Source organism: Eleutherodactylus coqui, chromosome 1 (assembly GCF_035609145.1).
Source record: "Eleutherodactylus coqui strain aEleCoq1 chromosome 1, aEleCoq1.hap1, whole genome shotgun sequence".
In the NCBI taxonomy this organism is placed as follows: Eukaryota; Metazoa; Chordata; class Amphibia; order Anura; family Eleutherodactylidae; genus Eleutherodactylus; species Eleutherodactylus coqui.
The window spans coordinates 531,834,423-531,848,968 of NC_089837.1; the positions used below are offsets into that span (position 1 = coordinate 531,834,423).

General features: G+C 47.9%; 1 protein-coding gene across 1 annotated transcript in view; it reads right to left on the reverse strand.

Annotated features, from left to right (window-relative positions):
* Positions 1-14,546, reverse strand: part of CHRNA10 (cholinergic receptor nicotinic alpha 10 subunit) — a 53,981-nt gene that overhangs the window by 21,417 nt on the left and 18,018 nt on the right. Inside the window, exons 2-3 of the mRNA XM_066588517.1 lie at positions 2,345-2,490; positions 203-357 (exon numbers count right to left, since the gene is read on the reverse strand). Of these exons, the coding sequence (XP_066444614.1) occupies positions 203-357; positions 2,345-2,490 (301 nt within the window). The remainder of the gene's footprint in view (positions 1-202; positions 358-2,344; positions 2,491-14,546) is intronic.

Genomic DNA, 14,546 nt, shown 5'->3' on the forward strand with positions numbered 1-14,546 from the left:
ACTTCTGGACCCGACTGTATGCGACAATCACACTCGCTATTCAGGACCACCCAGAGCGGTAATGGCGGCCATATTGCTTGTCATCCGGCCTTCCCAGACATAGATATAACTTCGAGACGACTCAAGGACCGATATATACTGGGGACGAAGAATGGCCGGCAGCCGGCGAGTGCTGATGAGCCTCAACCTCCATCCGACCTACTTGTTATATAGGACTATATCAGGTCTCCATACATAACTGCTAGGTATACGGATGGTATCGAGTCCATCATAATCGTCCTTGTTCCAGCGCAGGTAGGCGTCAAACCACACCTGGCGGATCCACAGGTACGCCATCAGGATCTGATTCCGCTCGTCCTATGGAAGAGAGAAGAGTCAGAGACACATCTCATGCGAAAGACAGCCACAACCGCGGACGTGATGAGTCTGCTACTCTAGTCACAACCAGAGCTGCATCCAAAAACTGGTGTTGTCCTGCGTGGTATTCATCAGCAATATATTAGCAGAACCATTACAGACATCCCATAATGAACCACTGAGGGCAAACGTAGAGCTGAAGGGGCCGCAGTGCAGTGATGAATTTGGGGACCCTTGTGCAGGAGGGGGCTGTGTTCTTCCTGTATGGTCTGTATGCCTTTGTGTTCTGCCCTGTGATGTGTTATATTCTGCAGCAGTCGGCTGTGAGCATACATCTACAGCTGCAAAGGTAAACGCAGCTCTGGATGTGACTGGAGTATGAGAATAATAAGAAAACACCCCCCTCAACATTGAGATTGCAGCACCAAGACGGAAAGGCGAAAGGTTGAAGATGTCGCTAAGATATGCAAATGTACAAATTTTCAAGCGCTTAGCTCCAGTCAGTGGCATGTGGGCGGGGCTTCAGTGGACTGGCGGGTTGGTACGATGCCTCCTGGTTGTCAATTTGCCAGTCCTTGCCACTGAGAGAGATGGAATCCTTGAGCTGTTGGAACTTGGACTATACTTCTGGCCAAGATGTCTCGCGGAGTGCACAGAGGCGATCCTCCGCACGGACGGCGGGCGGCGAGCAGTGGCTGCACAAACCATCAGAAGGCGCTTGTACAGCATTGGCCAACGAGCTGGATGTCCAGCGGCAGGGGATCCACTGACGGTGCAGAGCAGGACGGCCATGCGGCAGGGGATCCACTGACGGTGCAGAGCAGGACGGCCGTGCGGCTGGGGATCCACTGACGGTGCAGAGCAGGACGGCCGTGCGGCAGGGGATCCACTGACGGTGCAGAGCAGGACGGCCGTGCGGCAGGGGATCCACTGACGGTGCAGAGCAGGACGGCCGTGCGGCAGGGGATCCACTGACGGTGCAGAGCAGGACGGCCGTGCGGCAGGGGATCCACTGACGGTGCAGAGCAGGACGGCCGTGCGGCAGGGGATCCACTGACGGTGCAGAGCAGGACGGCCGTGCGGGCTGGGATGGAGGTCCGTCCTCTTCAGCGATAAGTCCCGCTTATGTCTCGGAGATCTGGAGACCACATGGGCAGCGCCTTGAAGACGCCTTTACGGGGGAGCGTCACCCCAGTCCTTCTCCCGGGAGTGTGGATGGGCATAATGGACCGGACCCCTCTAGTCCTCGTTCCAGGCGCACTAACAGCTCAGCGTTGTGGTGATTTGGTCGTGATACCAGCGGTAGCGCCATTTCTTCAAAGTGTTTCAGCAGCCGATTTCCAATACAACAACGCCAGGTCACATGTTGTTTTTGCGACTGTGAGCAGCCTGCGTGGCCCAAACGTGGCACCGCGGCGGGCAGCGTCTTCGGACTCGTCTCCCATCGCACACATCTGTGACGTCATTGGTCAACAACTGCACAGGGAGCCGCCAGCTTCCTGATGATTCGCGCGCCCAAGGGCATTCAGCATGGCACGACATTCCTCAGACTCGCATCAAGGACCTCAGTGATATCGCGCCAAGGCCGGTATTCCTGCGTGCGGCGCTCATACTCCATACGGAAAACATCGAGATGTGTAGAATTTCTTGTTTCCATTTCCCCTCATTTGCATATCATTAGCATATCTATCCATCCTACAATTTCCATAATTCCAAATTTCCTTCTTGGTGTAATTTCAATGTTAAAGAGTGCAGGTAACAGCAGCAGCTCGATTCCAGCTCTGGCTGTGACCACAGTGCAAACGTATGATGCAAACCTGAAATTGTGGCAGCAGCTCTGGGTGTGACTAGAGTATAAGACATGACATAACAGTAGAAATGTCATACTTGTTATTGTCATAGTCCTGTACTATTGTATAGTACGCAGCACATAAGGGGCAACATTCATAGAGAGGGTACGTGAGGGATAACGCTGTCGTGGGCATACCATGTCGATGATCTGTGACAGGGTGACCTGCAGCGTCACATTCATAGCCTTGTCCATGTCTTCCACCGGCCGTAGAGCATTGGAGTAGTTGGCAAACAAATCGTTCATTAGTTTGTAGGCAAATTTCCCCTGAGCCCCCAGAACTCCTGAAATGAGAGAAAACACTCAGTAAGTGGAAGACAGCGAGCTGAGGATGCCCACCGGGTCCAATATGACTACACGGTACCATGCTGTACACTGAAGCCTGGCACCAACAGACAACCAGCCTCCCAAGCCGCAATGTGACTTAAAGAAGGCAAGTGCAGGCCAATTAATGACATGGAAAGAAAGTGAGAATAACCCGGGGTACATATAACACCCTGAGAATACCCAGGGGCATATATAACACCGTGAGAAATACCCTGGGGCATATATAACACCATGAGAATAACTTGGGGAATATAACATCGTGAGAATAACCTGGGGCATATATAACACCGTGAGAATAACCCGGGGTACATATAACACCCTGAGAATACCCAGGGGCATATATAACACCGTGAGAATAACATGGAGCATATACACCATGAGAATACCCCGGGGTACATATAACCCTGTGAGAATAACTTGGGGCATATATAACACCGTGAGAATAACCCAGGGGATATATATATCACCCTGAGATTAACATGGGGCATATATAACACCGTGAGAATAACATGGGGCATATATAACACCGTGAGAATAACCCGGGGCATATAACACCCTGAGAATACCCCGGGGTACATATAACACCCTGAGAATACCCCGGGGCATATATAACACCGTGAGAATAACTTGGGGCATATAACACCGTGAGAATAACTTGGGGGCGGCAGTGACGTTAGTAAACAAAAAGAAAAAAAACTGGGGGCTCCACTGACGTTATAAGACCACCTGCACACAGCCTGGGTCGGATTCTGCATGTGGGATCCTGCAGCGGAATCCATCTCTGACCTCAACCGGCGACCCCACGTACTTTCTCTTTCCAGTATTGCGGATAACTGCAGGAACTCGCTGGGCCAATGACACGGGCACCCACAGCCTATACGCAATGTCAATGTCAGCGTTTTAAATCGCTTGCGGAAATTGCTAGGTGCCCATGTGAGCAGACATGCGAATGTTCTATTTTTTCAATGCGTGTGGAATGTAGCGGATCCGTGACGATCACGAATTCCACAATGTAAATCCAGTCGTGTGTAGCCAGTCTAACATTGTGAGAATAAACTGGGGGCACCAGTGACATTATAGCACTGTGGGAACCACTAATAATATAACATGGTAACACTGTAACATAGTGTGGAAGCAGCGGAGGTAATTGCTGAACCACTCGCCAAAATATGTGAAAAATCCTGGAGAACAGGAGAAGTCACAGAAGATTGGAAAAGGGCAAATGTTGTCCCTATCTTCAAGAAAGGGAAGAAGGTGGATCCAGAAAACTACAGGCCTGTGAGCCTGACTTCTATACCGGGAATGATCTTTGAACAGTTTATTAAACCGCATGCATGCAAGTACTTGGATGAGAATGGAGTAATTAACCAGAGCCAGCATGGGTTTGTAACAAACAAGTCATGTCAGACTAATCTAATTTCCTTCTATGACAGAATCACTGACCGGGCTGATCAGGGAGATGCGGTGGATATAGTATATCTTGACCTTAGTAAAGCATCTGACAAAGTATCTCATACCAGACTTATTGAAAAAATGACCAAATATGGGATTGACAAGGCAACTGTTAGGTGGATTCACAACTGGCTGAGTGATCGTACTCAAAGAGTGGTCATAAATGGCTGCACATCCAAGTGGGAGAATGTATCAAGTGGGGACCACAAGGCTCTGTCCTAGGCCCAGTGTTGGTCAACATTTTATAAATGATCTGGAGGAGGGAATTGATGGGAAACTGATCACATTTGCTGACGACACAAAGCTAGGAGGGATAGATAACACTAGGGAAGAGAGAGGAAGAGTATTCAAAAAGATCTAGAAAAGCTTGCACAGTGGTCGGCGACTAACAGAATGGTATTTAACAAGGAGAAATGCAAAGTCCTACATCTGGGCAAGAAAAATTAAAAAAGCACATACAGAATGGGAGGAATTGGGCTAAGCAGCAGCACATGTGAAAAGACTTGTGTATACTAATAGATCACAGACTGAACATGAGTCAACAATGTGATGCAGCAGCTAAAAAGGCAAACACAATTCTGGGATGTATTAAGAGAAGCATAGAGTCTAGATCACGTGAGGTCATTATCCCCTCTACTCTTCCTTAGTCAGACCTCATCTGGAATACTGCGTCCAGTTCTGGGCACCCCACTTTAAAAAAGACATAGACAATCTGGAGCAAGTTCAGAGAAGAGTTACCAAGATGGTGAGCGGTCTGCAAATCATGTCCTATGAGGAACGGTTAAAGGATCTGGGAATGTTTAGCAGAAGAGAAGGCTGAGAGAAGACTTAATAGCGGTCTACAAATATCTGAAGGGCTGTCACAGTGCAGAGGGATCAGCCCTATTCTCATCTGTACAAGGAAAGACTAGAAGCAATGGGATGAAACTGAGAGGGAGGAGACACAGATTAGATATTAGACAGTGAGGGGGATCAATGAGTGGAACAGGTTACCACGGGAGGTGGGGAGTTCTCCTTCAATGGAAGTCTTCAAACAAAGGCTGGACAGACATTTGTGACATTCTATGTAAGGCCGAAAAAATACACACTTACATCCAGTTCAGCCTATTACCCCCCCAATGTCGATGCAGGGGAAGGCAAAAAAAAACCAATTGAGGTAGAAGATAATTTTCCCTATTTAAGGGGAAACAAACTTCCTTCCCGACTGCCATCTGGCAATCAGAATAATCCCTGGTATTATAACACTGTGGGAATAGAGTAAGGATAACCTGGGGGCTCCTCTGGTGGGAAAACACTAAGGGGTCTGAGTGAGAATAAACTGAGGACATTACTAACATAACACAATAGACACTCTGTGCCTCCCGTCGAGCGGGGGAGGGTTAGCCCTACCACACTTCTATTACTACTATCTGGCTAGCCAGCTGGTGTATGCGGGGTGGTGGCTATCCTCGTCAGACTACAACCCGGCAGTGAGTCTGGAGTGGAGAATGGTGGACCCTGCTCCGAACCTACGGGGGCTGCTGCTGAGCGGCCCCTCATCTTCGACTGCTCCCCTGCCCACTCCCATGCTGGTAACATTGGAAATCTGGCATCGGGTCACAAGACTGTCCACTGAGGGGGAGACTGCGCGATCCCCACACACTCCTCTCTGGAATAACCCCAAACTGCCACACTTCCAGCGCCTTCTGGAGGCGTTGGGGTGTCAATGTCCTCTCGGATATAGTCAGCGAGGGTACGCTCTGCACCTTTCTACAGCTACGAATAGCCCATGGCCTGCCTGAAAACTCCAACTTTAGATATTACCAGCTGCGAGACGCGGCCAGGGCTCCGTTTGGAGGTCTGTCTATCCCACTATCCATGACACGGCTGGAGGGCCTGGCGCAGATGTGCAATCTTGTCAAACCGCTGTCGAGCTTCTACGCCCATATAGCGCAACATCTGGCCCCGCTGGGAGAGAGGGCCATGCGGAGATGGGAGGGGGATATCCCTGACCTGACCGAAGGGGAGGATGAGGATATACTAGGTGGATCCGGTCCCCCCCTGGTTAGTGCGAGAGACAAACTCATCCAAGTCAAGTTCCTACACCGTATATATTACACTCCTTCTAAATTGTGTACTATGGGGCTGCTCTCTACTGCAACGTGCCCGCGATGCCTGGCTGCGGATGGGACGGTCATGCACGTGTTCTGGGAATGTGCAGTCCTGCAGGACTACTGGAGAGACGTGCTTGTCTTCATGGAAACGCATCTGGGGGCACCGAGGATCATGCATCCTGGAACGTGCCTATTTGGGCTTGTTGGAGACCTGCCGGTGGCCGCAGCAACACGTACACTGTACAAGCTGCTACTTTTCTATGCCAAAAAAGTCATTTTACTTAACTGGAAGCACCCTGGGAGGCCGACCAGGAATGCATGGGTTCGGGTGGTCAACGCCGAAATCCCGATGTACAAACTGACATACATGGCCAGGGGGTGCCCTGAAACGTTTGATAAGATTTGGGGTGGTTGGATGAGTTGCTCTGCGACGGTGTCGGGAGAGCCTAGTTAGGTGATAGAGAGGGAGTGAGGGACACAATGAAGGACATCTGTTCAACTTGTTCCCCAAGTTAAAACCCTATTCTTAGAACCGTTTTTCTGTTTTCACAATTTTCCATAAAAGAGTCGCGCCAGAGGGTTGGGGGGGGGGGGGGGTCTCCCTTTAAATTTCCTTTATTTCTTTTCTCATTTTTCTCTTTTCCTGGTTGATTATAGCTAATTCATCTCAAGGTTAAATTGTTGTTTAGCAATAACTGATAAAGTTTAAGTTTAAAAAAAAAAAAAAAAAGCTCAGGCCCGGCACTATGTATCAAGAAGAAATGAGCGTGTATATACAGGTAACGCCTACTCTTATCCTGTTTTATCATGCAATGTACTGCCCACTGAATCTGACGCCTGTGGTGTCCGCTGCCTATGCTTGTATGTTGGTTAATCAACTTCTGGCTAAATAAAGTTCCTTTTAAACATAACACAATAGACAGAGTGAGAATAATCTGGAGTCACCATTGACTTTGTAAGACTGTGGGGACCAAGTCAGAAGAATTGGGTTTGGGGGGCGGCAGCACTGGCCGTGTAACACTGTGGAGCTACAGTGACATTTATCGGAGGTCAACACTGACATTGTAACACTATGAGAACACAGTGACAATATCCCGGGGGCACCACTGACATTTTAACGTGGCGGTAAAAGCGTGAGAATAACCTGAAATTCTCAGTGACTTTGTAACACTATGGAAACAGTGAGAATTGAGCCAGAGTCATCAAAAACTTTGTAAGACAGGGAAAAGGGTGAGAAGAAATAGGGGGCACCTTGACATTACAGCACTGTGGAAGTAGATTGAGGATAACTCTAGGGCAGCAGACATTTAAGGAACAGGGTGAGGATAATCTGGGGGTGATCACTTACATCATGACACTATAAGGACCGAGTGGGGATAAAGGGGGGATATAACTGTATGGGAAGGGCAGCGCTGACATTGTAACACTTTGGGGACAGCATGAGAATGACCTGGGGGCACCACTGACATTAAAAGACTGTGAAAATGATCTGGGGGCACCACTGACATTAAAAGACTGTGAAAATGATCTGGGGGCACCACTGACATTATAAGACTGTGAGAATGACCTGGGGGCACCACTGACATTATAAGACTGTGAAAATGATCTGGGGGCACCACTGACATTATAAGACTGTGAGAATGACCTGGGGGCACCACTGACATTAAAAGACTGTGAAAATGATCTGGGGGCACCACTGACATTATAAGACTGTGAGAATGACCTGGGGGCACCACTGACATTATAAGACTGTGAGAATGACCTGGGGGAACCACTGACATTATAAGACTGTGAGAATGACCTGGGGGCACCACTGACATTAAAAGACTGTGAAAATGATCTGGGGGCACCACTGACATTATAAGACTGTGAGAATGACCTGGGGGCACCACGGACATTATAAGACTGTGAAAATGATCTGGGGGCACCACTGACATTATAAGACTGTGAGAATGACCTGCGGGCACCACTGACATTATAAGACTGTGAGAAAGACCTGGGAGCACCAATGACATTATAAGACTGTGAGAATGACCTGTGAGCACCACTGACAATATAAGACTGTGAGAATGACCTGTGAGCACCACTGACATTATAAGACTGTGAGAATGACCTGGGGGCACCACTGACATTATAAGACTGTGAGAAAGACCTGGGGGCACTACTGACATTATAAGACTGTGAGAATGACTGGGGCACCACTGGCATTATAAGACTGTGAGAAAGACCTGGGGGCACTACTGACATTATAAGACTGTGAGAATGACTGGGGCACCACTGACATTATAAGACTGTGAGAATGACTGGGGCACCACTGGCATTATAAGACTGTGAGAAAGACCTGGGGGCACTACTGACATTATAAGACTGTGAGAATGACTGGGGCACCACTGACATTATAAGACTGTGAGAATCACTGGGGGACCACTGACATTATAAGACTGTGAGAAAGACCTGGGGGCACCACTGACATTAAAAGACTGTGAAAATGACCTGTGAGCACTACTGACATTATAAGACTGTGAGAAAGACCTGGGGGCACCACTGGCATTATAAGACTGTGAAAATGACCTGGGGGCACCACTGACATTAAAAGACTGTGAGAAAGACCTGTGAGCACCACTGACATTATAAGACTGTGAGAATGACTGGGGGCACTACTGACATTATAAGACTGTGAGAATGACCTGGGGGAACCACTAACCTTATAAGACTGTGAGAATGACCTGGGAGCACCACTTACATTATAAGACTGTGAGAATGGCCTGGGGGAACCACTAACCTTATAAGACTGTGAGAATGACCTGGGAGCACCACTGACATTATAAGACTGTGAGAAAGACCTGTGAGCACCACTGACATTATAAGACTGTGAGAAAGACCTGGGAGCACCACTGACATTATAAGACTGTAAGAAAGACCTGTGAGCACCACTGCCATTATAAGACTGTAAGAAAGACCTGGGAGCACCACTGACATTATAAGACTGTGAGAAAGACCTGGGAGCACCACTGACATTATAAGACTGTGAGAAAGACCTGGGAGCACCACTGCCATCATAAGACTGTAAGAAAGACCTGGGAGCACCACTGACATTATAAGACTGTGAGAATGACCTGGGGGCACCACTGACATTATAAGACTGAGAATGACCTAGGGGCACCACTGACATTATAAGACTGTGAGAATGACCTAGGGGCACCACTGACATTATAAGACTGTGAGAATGACCAGGGGGCACCACTTACATTATAAGACTGTGAGAACGGCTTGGGGGCACCACTAACCTTATAAGGCTGTGAGAATGACCTGGGGGCACCACTGACATTATTAGACTGTGAGAATCACTGGGGGACCATTGACATCATAAGACTGTGAGAATGACCTGGGGGCACCACTGACATTAGAAGGCTATGAAAATGTCCTGGGGGCACCACTGACATAACAGTATGGGAACAGAATAATGATAACCTGGAGTCATCGCTGACTTTGCAGGACTTTGGAAATGAGTGAGAATGACTGGGGGACCACTGGCATTATAACACTGTGAGAATAGCCTCAAGTAATTACTGACATCAGGTAATCACTGACCAGAGATTGGAGCTGCAGGAAGATCATTTGCATATTCCCTGTGCATTCCGGTAAGAGTGAAGAGTCACTGTAAGCGGGACGATTGCTGGGATTAGCTGGGTCCAGCTGCTCACAGGACATCACCAGACCAGAGATTGGAGCTGCAGAAGATCATTTGCATATTGCCATTGAAGTTGTACACTTAGTAGTATCTTATAGGTTATGTATCTTCACTACAAGTTTGAAAACAAGAAATGATGAGGACAGCGCCTTGGTATCGCATAGAGTCTTGAGAGCGGTATTAGCGGATCCTCCCTTAATCCACCAAAGTGGAGAGCCGTATGTAAAGAAGAGAACCCCCCATCCGAGGTGGGGGTGAAGAAATTAGAATAACAGGAGAAAGGATTACAATGCATTCAGATTGTTAAAGTCAAGGGAATCAGAGGTTACTCACTCAGAGAGGGGAAGACAGACAGCTGAATATACATTCCCCTCTAGGAATCCAGGTCCGCCTATCACAAGGATGATGTATGGAGTCCACGTCTGCTTTAAGGGGATGACGTATCCAGGAATTTAATGTAGACAGGTATACAAATCATAAAATACAGGCCTCTGAATGGGGCCCCGAAAAGCAACGCGTTTCGGCTCTTAATAGTGGAGCCTTTTTCAAGCATAAGCATAAAGAGATCGAGAATCACTTATGACACTGCAAAAAAGGACCTTGCAACTATCTGCAGAGACTTTGAAAACCTCGGTAGGAAGGCGAAGGAACTAGGAGCTCAAGTGGTCTTCTCATCCATCCTCCCAGTGGATGGCCAGGGAATAAGAAGATGGTAAAGGATTCTAGAGGTGAGCAACTGGCTACGTTGATGGTACCATCAGCAAAGATTTGGATTCCTAGACCATGGCGTAAATTACATATATGATGGACTGCTTGCTAGAGACAGGTTGCACCTTACAGACGGGTAAGCATATATTTGGTGGCGCCTCGCTTCACTCATTAGGAGAGCTTTAAACTAGAACAATATGGGAAGGGAAGTGAAAGGCAAAAATATACAGCTAATATATACATTTGAGACCCTCGTTATTAGAAGTGGGAAGAAAGAACAAAGACAGAAAATTCAGAAGGCAAGTAGAGGTGCAAGAGACCCCGATCACAAACTAACATGTTTCTACACAAATGCCCAGAGCTGGGAAACAAACAAGGAGAATTGGAGCTCCGAACACAGGAAGAGAAATATGATGTCATCGGCATCACGGAAACTTGGAGGGATGATACACATGATTGGATACAAGGCTTGAAGGTTACAATGTATTTATAGGAAACAGACCTAATAAAAGGGGAGGAGGGGTTGTGTTGTATGTTAGGGAAACATTCATCTCCACCGAGATTCAAGCTTCAGAGCCTGGAGTTCTGTAGAAACTGTTTGGGTAAGAATACAAGGAGAGAACAACAGAAAGGACACCATTGTAGGCATTTACTATAGGCCACCTGGACAAGCAGATGATATGGAGGAACTCTGTCTACATCAGATGGCCAAGGTCTCAAAGAAGCACAACATAGTGATCATGGGGGATTTTACCCATCCAGACATTTGTTGGGAATCTCTCCGGTAAAAGTAATGGATCCAACAGATTCTTATCCGCTCTTGGTGACAACTTTATCTTCCAGAAGGCAGAAGAGAAAACAAGGGGATCTGCTATCTTGGACCTAATTCTTACCAACCAGGAGGGAATGGTTGAGGGAGTAAGGGTGGCCGGGACCATAGGAGGCAGTGATCATGATATCCATGGATGTTGGATAACAACGGGAGGAAGACATGAGAAGACTCAGACCTCAAGGGTGGATTTCAGAAAGGCAGATTTCAATGAACTCAGAAAGAGGAAGAATCCAATGGCCGAATGTTCTTAAGGACAGAAATGTCCAAGAAGGTTGTGAAATATTGTGAAATGAGATTCTCAAGGCACAATCGTTACCAATCCCTAAGGGCACCTGCACACCGGCGGAAATCCTGCTGCGGGATTTCCGCCGCTCAAAGCCTGCATAGGATTCTGTTAACAAACGCAATCCTATGCAGACGGCCGCGGTTTGGCCGTGCGAAAACTCGCACGGCAAACAAACCGTGGCATGTCCTATTTCTGTGCGGGGCTTGCAGACTCGCTGCCGGATCCAACCCGCCCGTCTGCAGGCGGCCTAAAAGAAGGAAAAATGGGAAGCATTTAAAGAGACTAGGATGGATGAACACAGAACTTGTACACATGTTAAAGAGGAAGAAAAATATGTTTATCAAATGGAAAGAGGGGGGGGGGGGTCTCTAAAGAAGGATATAATGGGGTCTGCAGAAACTGTAGGGCAAGTGACAGAAAAGCTAAAGCTGATAATGAACTGAGGCTTGTAAGAGAGGCCAAAAGCAATAAAAAAAAAAGGTTTGGGGGTCAAAAGCAGAAGAAAAGTCAAAGATGCTATAGGATGCTTACAAGATGAAAATGGTGAATTGGTTAAGAATGATGCTGAGAAGGCTGAACTATTAAATTCCTATTTTGTATCGGTTTTCTCTCGGAAAGTAGATGTAACATCAGCTGATCTTCCCTGTGCTACTGGGGGAATAAAAGAATGCAGGCTATCTGTAAGCAGAGAGATGGTGAGGGAACACTTAGCTAACTTACATGAATTCCAAAAATTTTGGAGAACAGGAGAAGTCCCAGAAGATTGGAAAAGGGCAAATGTTGTCCCTATCTTCAAAAAAGGGAAGAAGGTGGATCCAGGAAACTACAGGCCTGTGAGCCTGAATTCTATCCCAAGAAAGATCTTTGAGCAAATCATTAAACAGCATGTATGCAAGTACTTGGATAAGAATAGAGTAATTAACCAGAGCCAGCATGGGTTTGTAACAAACAAGTCATGCCAGACTGATCTAATTTCCTTCTATGACAGAATCACAGACTGGGTTGATCAGGGAAATGCGGTGGATATAGTATATCTTGGCTTTAGTAAAGGATTTGACAAAGTATCTCATACCATACTTATTGAAAAAATAACCAAATCTGGGATTGACAAGGCAACTGTTAGGGGGATTCACAACTGGCTGAGTGATCGTACTCAAAGAGTGGTCATAAATGGCTGCACATCCAAGTGGAAGAATGTATCAAGTGGGGACTACAAGGCTCTGTCCCAGGCCCAGTGTTGGTCAACATTTTTATAAATGATCTGGAGGAGGGAATTGATGGGAAACTGATCAAATTTTCTGATGACACAAAGCTAGGAGGGATAGCTAACACTAGGGAAGAGAGAGGATTCAAAAAGATCTAGAAAAGCTTGCACAGTGGGCAGCGACTAACAGAATGGTATCTAACAAGGAGAAATGCAAAGTCCTACATCTGGGCAAGAAAAATGAAGAAAGCAGCACATACAGAATGGGAGGAATTGGGCTAAGCAGCAGCACATGTGAAAAAGACTTGGGTACACTAATAGATCACAGACTGAACATGAGTCAACAATGTGATGCAGCAGCCAAAAGGCAATCACAATTCTGGGATGTATTAAGAGAAGCGTAGAGTCTAGATCACGTGAGGTCATTATCCCCCTCTACTCTTCCTTAGGCCTCATGTCCGCGGGGAAAATCAGGCCCGCCGGTGATTCTTCATGCAGAATCCCGCAGTGGGTCCCTCCTTTCCCGCGGACATGAGGCCCAAAAAGAAGATTAACTTACCTGTCTGGACGCTGCGGATCTTCCCTCCGTCACGGCCGGATCTTCTTTCTTCGGCCCGGCAGCGTGCCGCGCGCATGCGCCGGGCACTCCATTTTTTTTTTAACTCCTGCTCTCCCATGGCGGAGAGCAGAAATTCAGGTGCGGATCCGAACGGCTTCATTAGGCTTCAATAGAAGCCTGCGGGAGCCGTCCCCGTGGGTGACCCGCACTAAAAATAGAGCATGCCTCGGGTGTTTTTCCACACACGCAATCCGCGCCTCAGGGGAAAATGACATCCACAGGTATTTAACTACCTGCGGGTGTCCAATGCATCCTTATGGGGCACGGATCCGCGTGCGGGAGAAACGCTGCAGATTTTAAATTACATTTTAGCCGTGGACATGAGGCCTTAGTCAGACCTCATCTGGAATACTGGGTCCAGTTCTGGGATGTATTAACCCTTTCCAATCCATTTATTTTTTCTCACCCATTCTCCCCAGCTCCAAATAAATTGGAGCTGGGAGAATGGGTGAGAAAAAATACATTTTCCCTGCACCCTCCTGATCTGACAGAGTTCAGGAGGGTGCAGGGAGGGACCTGCTTACCTGACCGGCGTCTTGTGCATTCTCCTTCTGCCTCCCGGCTCGGCGATCATGTGACCGCTGGGGTCAGGTGACTCCTGGCGGTCACATGATCGCCGGGTCGGGAGACAGAAGGAGAATGCACAAGACGCTGGTCAGGTAAGCAGGTCCTTCCACGGTGCAGGCTCCCGGCTCGGCGTTCATGTGACAGCCGGGGGTCAGGTAACACCGGCGGTCACATGATCGCCGGCCGGAATCTATGCATTGCATAGCGCTAATTGAGCGCTATGTAATGTATAAAGAAGTGGGCAGAAAGGGTTAAAAACCCTTTCTGCCTTCTCCTCGGGGGTCCTCGATGACGACCAGTAAAGGAGTGCATCTGCACCCGATGTGCCTGACGATCGGGTGCAGATCCACTCCTGCACTGCAGTGTCGGGCCTGCCCCGACATCGGAGCTGTGGAGGAAAATGATGATGTCGGGGCAGGCCCAACATTGGACTGGAAAGGGTTAAGAGAAGCATAGAGTCTAGATCACGTGAGGTCATTATCCCCTCTACTACTCCTTAGTCAGACCTCATCTGGAATACTGGGTCCAGTTCTGGACACCCCACTTTAAAAAAAACATAGA